This window comes from Paramisgurnus dabryanus, chromosome 6 (assembly GCF_030506205.2).
Source record: "Paramisgurnus dabryanus chromosome 6, PD_genome_1.1, whole genome shotgun sequence".
In the NCBI taxonomy this organism is placed as follows: Eukaryota; Metazoa; Chordata; class Actinopteri; order Cypriniformes; family Cobitidae; genus Paramisgurnus; species Paramisgurnus dabryanus.
Window position 1 is genome coordinate 31,262,727 of NC_133342.1, and position 15,772 is coordinate 31,278,498.

Below are 15,772 nucleotides of genomic sequence, written 5' to 3' on the forward strand. Positions count from 1 at the left end.
AGTCTCAAGTGAATTACTTAGGTGTTACAATTTGTAAAGATGCCAATATGAGAGGGAAATTTAATTTTGATCCAGTAATTACTAAAGCTAAGAAAAAATTGAATTCCTGGCTCCAAAGAGATCTGTCTCTACGTGGAAGGGCTCTCCTCGCCAAAGCGGAGGGTATTTCTAGATTGACCTACCCTGCTCTTTCTTTGCATGTGGATAAGACATTTTTGGTTAAGATTGATAGAATGCTTTTTGACTTTTTATGGAAACACAAAAGACATTACATTAAAAAATCTGTGGTCATAAATAGCTTAGAACATGGCGGTCTTAACTTTCTTGATTTTGCTTCTTTAAACAATACTTTTAAGATCAATTGGTTGAAGCAGTTCTTGAATGATTCTGATTCTTTATGGAATGCTATTCCCAATTATATTTTTTCTAAAGTTGGTGGTCTCCCTTTTCTGTTAGTCTGTAATTATAATATATGTAAATTGCCCATCAAATTGTCTAATTTCCATAAGCAGGTGCTTCTGGCCTGGCATTTGATTTACAAACATAATTTTAGCCCCCACCGGTATTTTATTTGGAATAACCAAGATATCCGGTACAAAAATAATCTTCTTTTCAGGCTGGTTTAATAATAATATTATTTTAGTTTCTCAACTTGTAAATTCAAATGGGCATTTGTTTTCTTATTCTGAATTCTTAACTAAATATTGTATTCCTGTTACCCCACGAGATTTTGCTATAGTGATGGATGCCATCCCCAGTGGAGCTATTGCCCTTTTGAAAAACTCAGGTGACTCTTTACTTTCTTCTACCTCTTGGATACATCCTTGTGAAACGGCAATAGGGAAGATCTGTTTTTTATCTAGTCCCTTTGTTAGGAATAGAAAGATTAGACAACTTTTTCAGAATGATATTATTACTGTCCCTGCTATAATATCATATTGGAACAATTGCTTTAATAATATTCCTTGGAAGGAAGTGTGGTCTCTATCCAACAAATATTTAATCACTAATAAGGTTAAAGAGGTATCATTCAAGTTGTTACATCGATTTTACCCAGTCAATCTTTTTATTAAAAAAATGTTTCCTGAATTGGATCCTCTATGCTCCTTCTGTGGAGTGGAAGATGAGTCTGTACCTTACCTTTTTTGGGACTGTGTTCATGTAGCTACCTTTTGGAAGAAATTTTGTTTATTTGTGCGTACTTCTTTGTTAGTCAATTTCTCTTTGGAGTTTAAAGATGTCTTATTTGGTTGTTATAACTCTGATAAAAATTTAAAAGACAAATATTTTCTTGTAAATTTATTTATGTTTCTAGCCAAGTTTTTTCTACACAAATGTAAATTTTTATCTGTCAGACCTCTTTTTATTATTTTCTGCAATGACCTGAAATCTTATTTGGGTACTATCTCTTCTTCCAACAATGCCAAAGCTTTAAAGTCAGTTACATTGTGCTCAAAGTATAATATTTATTCTTTTCTATAATGAAAGCCCAAGGATCTCAAGGCACTTTTATATTTTGATCTTATTTTAAATTTTATTTTTCCCCTGGCTTAATTTTATGTTATATTATTATTTTTGTTATTTTATTTATTTATTTTTATTATTACTTTATCCTTTTACTTATTTTTTGTTTTGTTGTGTCTATTTTAATTGTTTTTTTTCATTGTACTCGTTCTTTATGTACTGTTTATAATTGTTTTTGTTGTTGAATTTGTAATTGCTGCTATGCTTCTTCAATAAAAAAAAAAAAAAAAAAAGATTCGAGACGTGACTTTTATTTTGAAAGATGTACTTCCGGTGGCCGTCGGGAAATTCTTCGGGAAATAAAAATAAAAGTGTACGGTGTCCCGCAAACCCAGGGCTTGTCTTCAATTATCTGGCTATCTCTTGACGACTTAAAATTCAATCTGGACCGATTTAATGGACAGTTAAGGTAATGGAAGTATGTAGTTTATGTAAATGCAATCTTAATAGACGCTATTAAAAACGACAGGGACAGTAAAATCCCAGCATTTGGGGAAACTAGAGCTAGTTGTCACCGAGTTAGCATGATTATGTGTGTACATTTCGTCCCCGTTACAGATATGCTTCAATACAATTTAATGTGCACAATTAATGATTAGACAGTTTAATTATTTGTAATTAAAACAGCGTCTGCACTTGTGTACGGTTAGCATTAGCAATATTTTGCGCCCTGTCAGATTGATCAACAGCTTGTATGTAAGTTTATCGCCGCATATAATTGCCTATGGCACCCCTTCAGTAACGCCATGTAGTTCATCTGCGCAGATATTTGTTCTTTTTTGTAGCAGTAATATCCGACACATCATTTTAAATAAACAATTCACTGTTAAAAGGAAGCAGATATTCGTTACAGTATGTAGGAAGAGATTGTGTTTTTATTTTACTTTGTTTAATAAAAACAAGTCAGACTACATTCAAGATAACTGCTTATTTTTTACCTTAGTGTATTTTTCTATAGTTTAAAAATAAAGTGTGAGTGTCACATTTCAGTGTCACTTTTGATCGTGATTTCAAATTTGTTTACATAGCACATGGGTGTGTATTGCTTTTCTAAAAATATCTTCTAGTTCTCATTCGCCTGTTTTCCTGCTAGAGTTTTTTCCCTGTTTTTAAAAGTATCTTAACAATTACAGCTCAATGCATAGATCATGCATTCATAAGATTATTATGCTCCACTTGGTTTGCACCGTATTGGCGCATTAGCTTGTGTTGAACCAGCAAGCAGCAATCATTTTGCACAAATCATAACATTTATTGCAGGAACTTGTTCTTTTGACAAATAAACCATTTCTGTTTGTTTTCAAAGGGGTACCAGTGCACGCCAAGATACCACAGGAATGGATATCACGAGTCGCTGCACCCTGGGTGACCCCAACAAGCTCCCAGAGGGCGTACCCCAGCCCGCCAGAATGCCCTACATCTCGGACAAGCATCCTCGACAGACCCTGGAGGTCATCAATCTGCTTCGGAAGCATCGGGAGTTGTGCGATGTGGTTTTGGTGGTGGGAGCCAAGAAGATTTATGCGCACCGGGTGATCCTGTCGGCCTGCAGCCCTTATTTCAGAGCCATGTTCACGGGGGAACTGGCAGAGAGCAGGCAGACGGAGGTCGTCATTCGGGATATCGATGAACGTGCCATGGAGTTGCTCATCGATTTTGCGTACACCTCGCAGGTACCTATTTGATGTCATTAAGTGTTTAACTGTGCAGTGAATTTAAGATAACCAGCAAAGGCTGTAGCAAGTTCAGTATTATACCTCTGTGATGGCCTGCAGGTGACAGTGGAGGAGGGTAACGTCCAGACGTTGTTGCCCGCTGCGTGCCTCTTGCAGCTGGCAGAGATTCAAGAAGCCTGCTGTGAGTTCCTGAAGCGCCAACTGGACCCCTCCAACTGCCTGGGCATCAGGGCTTTTGCCGACACTCACTCCTGCAGAGAGCTCCTGCGAATAGCTGATAAATTTACCCAGCATAACTTTCAGGAGGTAATGGCTGCCCTCTACACACCCTCCATTGTGTTGACTGTGAATGTGCTCTGACTTTGATCTTGAACCTTTCTTCTTTGTTTGTTTTCATTTGTTTTTGCTCACATTTGGTTATGCGGCACATTCACGTTAAAAAAGAAACAAGACTGCATTCAAGTGGTTGTCTGGTTATATACGCCTTTAATAGCGATTTCCCCATGACTAATTTTAGCCATAAACTCTACTTATGAAGTCTCCTCAGCTAGTTTAGGGTTTCCCTGATGACCGTGCTATTTTTGACTCAAGGAAAGAACTCTTACTGCTAGTGTCAAATTTACGCCATGTAATATCTTAAATGTTCTCACCCCCTTAAAGGAGTTAGAAGAGCAGTCCATTACTTAACTGTAGCTATACTTGAAAAGGTTTAACCACAGGGTTAAAGAATTATACATTAGTTAATCTTTACAACAGTAGACCAGTTCTAGATCAACGTAATATATTTTTTTTATACTGGCCCGGTCAGGCGTGGTTCAGGTTTTCACTTGCCCTGCCAAAATTTTCACTAGAATTTTCACAAGAATGTCACTGTCACATATTTTAAAATAATAATTCAAAAGTCAGATATAATTGTATACATTTACAACAGACATGTTCCAACGAAAATGGTTACCAACTTTTCCGCTTTACCTGTAAATTGACAGCAAACTGTGCAAAATATACCATCGATTCTTTCGTCGTGTTTTACCCAAGTAAATGTCTGCTTCCAAGATGGTATTTAATATACATTGATGAAAATATATTTTTGTGATTGAGGGTGAAGCACTGGCCCGATCGGGCAAGTGTCAATACTTTTTACTGGCCCGAACGTCTCTCACGCTTGCCCCGAGCAACCGGGCAGTCCTTTATGTTGAGCCCTGCTAAAGTATATTTTTCCTGCTATGGAATCTTTCGGACTGCTTTGCTCGGGTATTTATTGAAAGGAATGATTACTGGGACGATATCCAGAGTCCCATTTTTTGGACTTTGAAGTATGGCCAGTCTTTAAAGTGATGTGCTCGGTGATGTACCCTTTGTGCTGATGGCTGATCTGAAATCGGTGCAAATAGCTGCAAAATTCACACAGTGATGGGCGATACAGAAAACATTCAGACAAAAATCTACCCCAAACAATAAGCTTTTGTCCCTATAATCACATTTGCAAATACCTGCTGCATACTTGTAAGCACATCTTGATGTAAATGGCCATGGCAGAAAGACGAGTACTGGATTAGTAACTGAAATGTGCGCAACGCAAAATAACAACATAAGTTAAATAGTTAAAGACTAAACTTATTAGCTGTTTGTGATGTTAATGTGAATAATCTAATAAAATATCACTGTGCTACGTCCATACTTTGTTGGAAAACAATAAAGACAGATGAATACATTTCATGTAAGCAATGGAGAATATAACACATTTTTTTAAAATAACGATTTGACTAAAAGTGCACATGGGTGTTTTTGTAAATATCTGGCATAGACAAGCGGCACGAGTCCGTGTGGATTTATGATTGGCGCTGTTTCATAACATGCATGTCATTATGAAATATGCTGTTAGGACTGTGATGAAACTCAGTATTACTGTTGATAGAGCAATGACTTCATGAAATAGTGCTCGGATATCCGATATGTTGGGTGCCATGATTAGAGCTTTGTTGTTGTCTGTTAGACGTATACATTATGTAAAAAGTAAGGCTAAGAGATTAAATCTCCTATGACAACTTGTGGGTGATTCTCACGAAAACTTGGTTTTAAAAATGTCAAGCATGAAAATGTAAAAATGGCTTAAATTTACTTTTTTCCCACCAGACATTGAAAAACAAAGTCTGGATTAAAGGGGAACATTAATTTAAACACTTTTACTTATCATTTAACACACTTTGTAACATAATTAAAAAAATTAGTCCTAAAAAATCTCATTACCGCAACAGTCAGAAAACATCAACACTGACATAATTTTCAAAATGACATGACAAACCTGAAAGAACATAATTTGGAGATTCTGCACATGCATTTAAAATCAAAGTATTATGCTTCTATTAATTAAATTAACATTTAATAAGCATCTGTTGCGGTAATGATAATCAAATGTCGTGTAAGCATTCTGACAAGACAATATTTCAAATTAACTGTAAAAAAATGATCTTACCTGGTAGCCATCTTGAAGTAACTGGTCCATGTGCTTGGTCACTCAAAATCAAACTTTATTAAAATTCTGTATGTGTGCTTAAACTGTTCTCAAAAAGTGTTGCGGAGGATGAGAACATCAGGCATGGACACATCATTTTCCTAATTTTTCTTCATTATTATTATACATGAATATTCAGTAAATATTTTTTCTGTCATCTAAAGTAGTCTAGCAAAACATCCATTTATTTTTTTTCTAAATAATTTTGTGTTAATTTGATTAAATAACAACATAACGCATGTTCAAACACAGCCGGACACATTGCGGTAATGAGAATTTCAGCGAAAAATGAGATAAAATTGACAAATTATAAATTCTTATGTTGAAATCACACATTGTGCAAGGTAGAACACAGTATTGTGTTAATTCTGATGCTTTTTAATATTACTATATTACACATTTTATAGCTAAAATCATTAGTGCCGTGGTGTTTCAATGGTTTCGTGAGAATCACCCTTGTAATGTTATATACAATCGAGGGCAAAAAAAGCAGGCAGTCCCACAAATATTTTGGGTACTATGAAAAGGTTCCTGCGGTGCTAAAGGCTTTAATGGGTATCGTTAACTGTGTGCTTAGTTACCATTATTTATCAAAATATCTTCTTTTGTATTCAACAAAATAAAGAAACTCTACAACATGAGGGTTAGTAAATGATGAAATTTTTAAGTGAATTATTTCTTCCCCTTAGCATTCCTAAAAAAGGCTATAAAATTCATAAAAAGGACACAAATTGTACCTGCTGTGTTGATTGTATTTTAAAACAGTTTACATAATTCAAAACACAAGAATGCTTTTCAAAGATATGTGTCATGTTTAGCTTTTTGTTTTTGAGGTGTTGTAGTTGATGAAGTTTTCTATCAAATAAGGTAGTGTCCTCACGTTACACTGGCATTTTAAGGGGTTAAATGTGTACTCTGTAAATCTGTTTGGATCAAATAATGGTAATGGTATGCCTGGTAAAACTTATTGTTGGCTGTTATATTCATTTTATTCATTTTTTTCTGGTCTTTAGGTGATGGAGAGTGAAGAGTTCATGCTTTTACCAGCTAACCAACTAATAGACATTATCTCCAGCGATGAGCTCAATGTTCGGAGTGAAGAGCAGGTGTTTAATGCTGTCATGGCCTGGGTCAAATACAGCATCCAAGAACGCAGGCCTCAGCTACCACAGGTCAGACATAAACACTACAGACATACTGTTTTTTGTTGATGTTCATAATTTTACCTGGGTTTATGTGTGTGTCTGCATGTCATTTTATGCTAAGAATCAGGTTTATATCAATGAGATGAGTTGGAGTAATAAATAACATGAAACCTTTTGTGTGGTATTGTCATGGCAACAGGTGCTGCAGCATGTGCGTCTCCCTCTTTTGAGCCCGAAGTTTCTGGTTGGAACCGTGGGTTCAGATCCTTTAATTAAAAGTGATGAAGAGTGCAGGTGCGTGTACAGCCGGCTTTGTTGCCGATATGAGTCGGATTATCAGTCAGAAGTGGATGCTGTGTTTACTTTCCTTTGATGCTAAATATTTTTAATTTTATCTCTTTAAAGCTAATTTTTTTAAAGTTGTGATGGCTCACAGATTAATCAACACTTTTATTTTATTACAGGGACTTAGTGGATGAAGCCAAGAACTATCTCCTACTACCCCAAGAGCGCCCACTAATGCAGGGACCTCGAACTCGACCCAGAAAGCCCATTCGTTGCGGAGAAGTACTATTTGCTGGTAGGTGTTCAGCTTTCAGCTATATAATACACTTTTTACATAAAATATTATATTATTATGGTCTGTAACCTCTTGTGATTCATGACAATGAGTACCAAATAGCTGAAAAAAGCAGAAAATTTTACTCCAAATGTAAACCCATATGTTATTTCCTCTAGTAGCACTGTGTATTTGACCATATTGTTTCGTCTGCTAGTGGGTGGTTGGTGTAGCGGCGATGCCATTTCAAGTGTTGAACGTTACGACCCCCAAACCAACGAGTGGAGGATGGTGGCGTCCATGAGCAAACGGCGCTGTGGAGTTGGTGTTAGCGTACTGGATGATCTTCTGTATGCTGTTGGCGGACATGATGGCTCATCGTATCTTAACAGTGTGGAAAGGTTTGCAGCTCGATTTAGCCTAAAATAAACAAATCTGTAAATGAATCACACTAAAGCCCAGAGTATGGTCTGTTTTTTTATGTGTACACGAACGTACACAGCCAGTTGAACGCACGGCCTTGCAAAGCATAGTTTATTTGACGTGTACATTGCAACACATTCGACACATGCACATTGCGACTTAATGCAATGCACGTCCTGGGCTACATACTATATTTTCCAGTACACAAATGCGCGACATACGCATACAATGTATGTGGAGTTTTATAAATGCGGCACTGCACATACCCTCGTGGCCCCCTGGGACGCTTAAAAAATTGACCATACTTCTGCCTTAAAGTCGAAGGCTTATTTTACTTTCCCAGTGGTGACGTATATCCAAGTGAAACGGCTTCTGAAATGATAAAAAGTTAGGGTTGGGCTTGAATTCGTTCATTGAGAATTGATTGGATCTTTAAAGTTGGCTCATGTTGCAAATTACTGTGATCTTTTCCTGGACTCCGCCCACCTGCCTTACCGTATGACCGGAAGTAAAGAGAGATTGTTATGATTATGAGGGCACATGAAAAAAAAATGAATCTCACAGATAAGTCATTTGTATAAAAAATACCACAATATTCTAAATCATTGAAGGCAAATGTAAGATTGCTGCCCTCTGCTGGTTTTTGACAGGTATGACCCTAAGACTAACCAATGGAGCAGTGACGTGGCCCCTACAAGCACTTGCAGAACCAGTGTGGGTGTTGCTGTACTAGGCGGGTACCTGTATGCGGTGGGAGGTCAGGATGGTGTCTCCTGCCTAAATATTGTAGAACGGTCAGTAGATATCTGAGTATTCATTATTAATGCGGTATCTGATAACTACTTGACAGTCTGAACAATAGGGGATGTAATAAATGATATGCTATTTTGCAGGTATGATCCAAAAGAAAATAAGTGGACTCGTGTTGCTTCTATGAGCACTAGACGGTTGGGTGTGGCTGTTGCCGTACTAGGAGGTTTTCTTTACGCAGTAGGAGGTTCAGATGGCACTTCTCCTCTAAATACAGGTAAAACTTACTGAAGCTTGAATTAATCCAGATGTTGCATGTCTTTATTAGAAAGAATAATAATAAATATAGGTGAGGGTTTTGACAGCATCACATTATCCAGATGAATTTCACATCCCTCTGAAATATTTGATTCCTTTATTAAAATATAATCTTTAATTTTGACTGAGTAATGTGATGCTGATGTAGAATTGTGTATATGGAGCAAGTTAAACAACTATGTTGCCATCCCCACAGTGGAGCGTTACAATCCTCAAGAAAACCGCTGGCATACGGTGGCACCCATGGGCACCCGACGGAAACACCTGGGCTGTGCCGTGTACCAGGACATGATCTACTCTGTGGGCGGCAGAGATGACACCACAGAACTGAGCAGTGCCGAACGATACAATCCTAGAACCAATCAGTGGTCCCCCGTTGTTGCCATGACGTCCAGAAGGAGCGGGGTACGTGTTTGGGATTCTGAAACCCAGCCCATTCTCATGATTTCCTTATAAATAAAGTTGTGCAATACATACGCCAAATTCCAATTTTGTGTGCATCTGATATGCCAGTCTTTCTTTTTTCAGTCGTTCACTTAATGGCGCATCTTTTTTTATTTTTTTTAACAGCGCAATCGCACCAAATCGCGGAAGTGAACCACTGTTAATTACGTATTATATGGAATGTCCCACCAAAACAGACGTGTGTTTGTGTGCGTGCACTTACCTTGACAACAAAATGCATAGAATGCTTGCTTGACTTTTGTTCTTATTTTTTTAAACCTTTGGTTTTGTTTTCAAAGAAATAATACAGAAACGCACTTGCGTCTTTCTGGCCCAAACATACTAAAGTCTGTCCGCCGACGTCAATTTTTGCGGAGGCATTCAGAAATCATCTCTCTGCTTGGAGTTCGTCAATCTTGCTTGTCGTCTTCCTGTTTTCCAGGGTTGCCAAGCAACATGAGAACGCGCCGGCGGCAGCTTGATGATGCAAGCGTACCGCGGTTCGGATGCAAAAATAATATGTGAACACAGTCCATGGGGGGCATGGGGAGGGGGAAGCAATCGAACTCTGGTTCGGACCAGGCAATTCGCACCAAATGTGAAACCGTCCTTAGTTTTGGTAAACCATTCTGCAAGCATGTGAAAATATAGGTAATTGAAATCTGTCTCCCCTTGTGATGTCAGAAGGGGATAAAACCTGCCCCTTAATCTGTACTATCCAACCACGTAACTGCAATTTAGTGCAGAGATCAGCTCAGTTGCATTTAAAAGGACAAGCCCAAAAATTGCTCACACCTAGAAAGTGACAATTTTAACATCCTATAATAAATTATCTATATGCTATTTCAAGACAAGAACTTCACATACGTACTCTGGGGACACCAAATATTTATTTAACATCTTTAAAAAGTATTTTAAATGTCCCCTTTACGATAACCGAAAGGACTGGTGTATCATTTGCATGCAAAACTGGAATTTGACACATGAATTTCACGACTTTCCGCACTGCATGCTATTTACGCACACTTCATGAGAATAGGTTGCTGAAACCACAACTGTGATGTTTCAATATCAGATAAAACAGTAATTCCCTTTCATTCAGGTTGGTTTAGCTGTAGTAAATGGCCAGCTGATGGCGGTCGGAGGATTTGACGGTACAACGTACCTGAAAACGATAGAAGTTTATGACCCTGATGCAAACACTTGGAGGTAAGTGTGTTTGCTTCTAAAACACAAGCTTTAATCGCAGTGTAAGGGACTGGACAGTTTCCTAACGGTTTGTTTGTCTTTCAAGGCTCTACGGTGGCATGAACTACAGAAGGTTGGGTGGTGGAGTCGGCGTAATAAAAATGACTCACTGTGAATCACATATATGGTAACGCCGTCAGCATCCATCCCACAGATGCCTCACCATAGCTTGTGCCTCACAGAGACATTGTGCATCATGAGAGAGTTAAAGACTGATTTCCGTCTCCGGTTACTGAGATGGCATAAGCCAAGGAACACCATCTCTTAAAGCTGCTCTGAGGAGACTCATCTGTACAGCCATAGACCATCTTATTTTTTTTAAATCTGGTTTCTCTTTCATACTTGAGCATAGCCAAAGGCAACTTCTTATTGGAGAGAGAAGAAAAACAAGAATTCATTAAGTATGCGACAACACCATGTGGCGGGCTAAACTAAACATTTGTTGCCCTGGAGGGAACTAAGTTTTCTGGGCTGTTTGACTGCATTGAAGAATAACTACAGAAACACAAAACACATTACTTGGAAGTGGTGTGAACGCTGCTTGTTCCTATGTACAAGCATTGCCTAATTGATGTTCTGGTTGTATGAATTGGATGCACTGTGATAGCTTTACCGTTTCTTTCATCGAGTTGTACACTGCGCATTATCTGTTCCTCTGCATTCTTACCAGATGCAAGCGGATTAGTCGATCCTATATTTTATCTTCTCCTGTCCTAAAAATGCAGTTGCTCCCGTCTAATGAAGGCTGTGCGAAAGTAATAAGTTATTTTAAAACAGATTTGATCAATTTGTTTACTTTTATAAAATAGAATGCATCAATGAATCAGTCCATGCACTTTAATCCACAATATTTTCTTTAAAATATTGATGGATATGTTGTTTTATGCATTTTGTTTGTTTAATGTTTATGACCCATTTCTTAAAATTGAGCTTAAAGGAAAACACCACCGTTTTTCAATATTTTACTATGTTCTTACCACAACTTAGACAAATTAATACATCCTTATCTTTTTTCAAAGCGTGCACGTAGTCTTTGTACAGCGCGTCGTGAATGTGTTAGCATTTAGCCTAGCCCCATTCATTCCTTAGGATCCAAACAGAGAAGAATTTAGAAGCCACCAAACACTTCCATGTTTTCCCTATTTAAAGGCATGAGTAGTTACACGAGTTAGTATAGTGGCACAAAACAACACGTGGCGATTTTTTTAAGCTGATAAAAATGACCTCGGGCACAGTAATATTGACGGTTTGATCAAGAGAGGAGTAGTCAGGAGTGATGATGTTACTGCGTGCCGAGGTCGACGTGCTGCAAACTAAGTGTTCTTCATCCATACAATATAGTTTTCATTTTTTATTTGGTTAAAAAATTACCACGTTTTATTTTGTGCCACCATACTTACTCGTGTAACAGTCTTTAAATAGGGAAAACGTGGAAATGTTTGGTTGCTTTTAGATTCATTCCTGTTTGGATCCTAAGGAATGAATGGGGCTAGGCTAAATGCTAACACATTTACGACGTGCTGTACAAAGATTAAGTGTACTCATTGAATAAAGATATGTATGTATTAATTTGTCTGAGTTGAGGTAAGAACATAGTAAAATATTGAAAAGCGGTGTTGTGTTCCTTTAGACAATGGGGTTGCGGTTGTGGCCTGCACAGATGCCATAAACTAAACATTGGTATTGTTACAGAAAGTTTATGAATATTTTAGAAGTGGGCAATTGGCCCTTTTTGTCATTTGTACATTTTTTTATTGGACAACATTATTATTATTAAAGAATCCAATTCCAAGTTATGTATTTTCCCACATTGTGTTCTAAACATAGTGTTGAAATACACATGGTTAGATGATCCTACACTATTTAATTTTAAAGATCTTTACCAACTGTCTATACATTTCAAAACATTGAAAGATAAAATAAAATGAGAAAATAACTCTGTGTATTCCTGTCACTTTGATGAATCTTAACCATGAATTTTAGAGCCTTCAATTGATCTTTTAATCAAAATGTCTTTATTTTTCTCTTTAGAAATTGGAGGATACAAATAGAGGAAATCAAGTTAAGTTTGGCTTTTACTTGGAGACTAATTGCATTTCATGCACATCCTGTGTGATCATTTTATGATATAAAAATTACGACTCCCACAAAAAAAAAAGACAAACCAGTCTTAAAATCCCAGTAAAACATTTTACCTGCTTGCAACACAAATGCATGCTCACAGATTCTGTTTTTAGAAACATAATGAGCTAACAAGTGTCCTACTGAAAAGATTTTATGCCAGTAAGTTTAAATGAGCTAAAAAATAAAATGCAATCAAAGATTACAATGTGATTGTGATTTACATACTTTTCAGGACTGCAGAGGTCTATATACAGTTTAAACATGGTACTATATAAAAAATTCAAATGCGAATAACTATTTATAAACCTATACATGCAAACGTAGTTATAGGGAAACCTATGTACACAGCTGACAATCATTTTTATTTATGACAAACTAATAGTCTTACCAAGGCTTAAGGACAAATATACTGTTAATTTGCATTAATAAAACAATAGCCATTTAAAGGGATAGTTCACCCAAAAATGAAAAATCTGTCATTCACTCACTCTTATGTTGTTTTAAACCCGTTTTAATCACAAAAGAAGATCATTTGATTGTAAGCACACAGTTGACGGTAACCATTGACTTCCATAGTATTTGTTTATTCCCACTATGAAAGTCAACAGGTACCGTCAACTGTGTGAATAAAAACAAAAGCTAGAAAAACATATACATATTTTACAGAAAAAATAAATATCAGAATATTCTTAAAAAAATATATATGGCAGATATTAGGTTGGCATTTTCAAAAGGGCACATTCTGTCAGCAGTGTTAGTAGGGTGGTGATGTAGTCGCTATTTCCGATCTAAAGAAAGAGAAAGAAATACGAAAGATTACAAAATCACTCATCATAAAACTGTGTAAATAAATAAAAGAATACAGTAATCTAGCATTACCTTAATTTTCCCATCAACATGCACTGATCCAAGAGCAGTGGATACCTTAACAAGCATTCCAGCAGACAGGTAGATCTTAAAATGTCTAAAAAAATGTGTCTCCAGCCCATTCATGAATGACTGAACCTCCGTGATATCAATCCTGTCGTCTGCGCTTTCCTCTGGGTGAATGCTGTTCCAGAGCCCCCATGCATCTTGTGGGTTTATGTTGTACGAGACATCCAAAGGAGGCTGAGTTGGTAGCTTCCACTCCAACTTCAGATACCTGATATTACAAGTGGGATGGCAGCCGGTCCACAGAGCAGCCATCCAATTGAGAGTGGTCGAATTCAAGCTCAAAGAACCGAAGTTACAATCGAAAGCCCTTTCGAACCAAGACTTAACCAAGGCAGTAAGAGACTCTGGTCCACTGGTACAAAACAGAGGTAAGCTGACAAAATCGGGAGGCAAGGACCTCAGGTACTCCGGATCACCGTTGACACATGTGAGCCAACCACGCCAAACCACTTTTGGTGCATCTCCTGCGGCAGCAAACATAGGCTTGGATTGGATCTGAGAAATAAAATATGAGAATCTAAATAAGATTATCTGGTGCATGTTTTGTTTAGAGAACATCGAGTAAAATACTGCACACACTGACCTGAATGAAAACAGTCTCAGCGTCTTCCTCTGTCTCAGCCATGCCAATAACGGCAGTAAAGGTGACAGTAAATCCCACCTCTAAACCCACTTCAACTGCAACTCCTTGCTGTTTCTCTGCCACGATAAATGCTGAGAGATGTCTTGAATATAACTTCAGTTGTGTATGTTTAAAGTTATGCAAGGGGGTGACATAAGACAGCTTCCACTCATTTTTCACCAAAAGAGCAATGTGCTCCGGATCAACTTTTTCCTGTATAAAAAAAAACATACATTTAACGCTCAAACCACTTAACGAAGAATGCAAGATTATTTAGGTTTTTACTGCAAATGCACTGATACCGATATTCGATTACTTGGAACGACATCTACCAATATTGAAAGTGTTTCAAAAGTTGTGAAATCCAATATGACGTTTTTCCACACCTTTTAATTACCAGGATATAATCTGCTCGGATCATCGGCTGTTTTAAAAAAAAAATCGTCTGATGACCAATAGTGGAAAAAATGCTTTTATCCGTCGATAAAGTTTATAGGCCGATTAATCGGTGCATCAGTATTTACTGAATTAAAAGTACAATTTGAAATTTTCTGGTAGGGATGCCCCCTTTGATTTGCATGTGACTGATGCATATTTTAACTTGCAACTATTGTCCAATTCTGATATCATTCCTGTGATTTGTTTTGCAAGTATTATTTATTTTATCCAGAAAAAAAACTTTGGATTATAAAACAAATATTCAACTCGGTGCCTTAGTTATATTGGCTGATAAAAAATACAGATTTCCAATGTAACTGAGCTCACTGTAATGATTTGTGATTTTGCAGCCCCTCTGCTGGTTGGGACCCTCAGGACTGTTAAATGTCCTGGTGACTGCCAAAAATATGAAGGTGCTTCCACACAGCTCCGACCATAACTCTTGCTTCTTCGAGTCCTAGGTCTGCAGGCAGGAGTATTGACAGCACTGCATGAAAATAGATAACAGAGCACATTATAAAGTATACTCATACCATACTACTAGAGCAACCTTCTGCCTTAATAGCAGTTAAGTTAAATAAACAGTAATTTATCCAATATAATATACTTACAGACTGATCTTTAAAATACATTTCATTCAAACACAACTGTATCAGAATACAAAGCGCAGACAATCGCTTCGGTTACCAATTGGCTTACGTCCAAACAACCACAATATAATTAATGTATACGTAAGGCACTCATACGTGTTGCGCCCTAAATTGCATTTTAGAGTCAAGTTATATGATAAAGCACATTATAAAAACAAGTTAAAGACTTTAATTCACTGTACCTGCCTCTCCCCTCCATGATAAACACAAAACAACGAACCAAAAAACCGGAAGATGATTTGAACGTCCCGCTTTCCCATAATGCAAAGCGGCTAGAAAGGAATGCTAATCGATCGCTGCTAGCGGGGTTAAAGTCTGTTATATATTGCTGCACTTAGTCAACTATATATCAAATTTAACAGTGTTAATAAAATGTATCAACACGTTTATATTATGATATACG

General features: G+C 37.2%; 2 protein-coding genes across 2 annotated transcripts; one reads left to right on the plus strand and one right to left on the minus strand.

Annotated features, from left to right (window-relative positions):
• Positions 1-1,809: 1,809 nt before the first annotated feature.
• klhl20 (kelch-like family member 20) lies at positions 1,810-12,535 on the plus strand. Its single transcript, XM_065276604.2, has 12 exons — positions 1,810-1,933; positions 2,831-3,197; positions 3,300-3,506; positions 6,726-6,884; positions 7,057-7,151; positions 7,322-7,437; positions 7,634-7,817; positions 8,490-8,633; positions 8,733-8,866; positions 9,104-9,312; positions 10,454-10,560; positions 10,646-12,535. Exons 2-12 carry the CDS (start codon positions 2,862-2,864, stop codon positions 10,728-10,730), a joined length of 1,776 nt encoding a protein of 591 aa, XP_065132676.1. The 5' UTR covers positions 1,810-1,933; positions 2,831-2,861; the 3' UTR covers positions 10,731-12,535.
• cenpl (centromere protein L) lies at positions 11,098-15,583 on the minus strand. The gene is made up of 5 exons (XM_065276605.2): positions 15,552-15,583; positions 15,047-15,206; positions 14,243-14,494; positions 13,603-14,154; positions 11,098-13,511 (listed from the first exon to the last, which is right to left on the minus strand). Exons 1-5 carry the CDS (start codon positions 15,566-15,568, stop codon positions 13,437-13,439), a joined length of 1,056 nt encoding a protein of 351 aa, XP_065132677.1. The 5' UTR covers positions 15,569-15,583; the 3' UTR covers positions 11,098-13,436.
• Between the last annotated feature and the right edge of the window lie 189 nt (positions 15,584-15,772).

Excerpts from the sequence above, each read along its gene's own strand:
- klhl20 (XM_065276604.2), top strand. The coding sequence starts at position 2,862 with ATGGATATCACGAGTCGCTGCACCCTGGGTGACCCCAACAAGCTCCCA. Across the intron at positions 3,507-6,725 it reads CCCAGCATAACTTTCAGGAG|GTGATGGAGAGTGAAGAGTT; the intron begins GTAATGGCTGCC and ends TCTGGTCTTTAG. Across the intron at positions 6,885-7,056 it reads GCAGGCCTCAGCTACCACAG|GTGCTGCAGCATGTGCGTCT; the intron begins GTCAGACATAAA and ends TCATGGCAACAG.
- cenpl (XM_065276605.2), bottom strand. Across the intron at positions 14,155-14,242 it reads CTGAGACTGTTTTCATTCAG|ATCCAATCCAAGCCTATGTT; the intron begins GTCAGTGTGTGC and ends TTTATTTCTCAG. Across the intron at positions 13,512-13,602 it reads ATGTTGATGGGAAAATTAAG|ATCGGAAATAGCGACTACAT; the intron begins GTAATGCTAGAT and ends CTCTTTCTTTAG.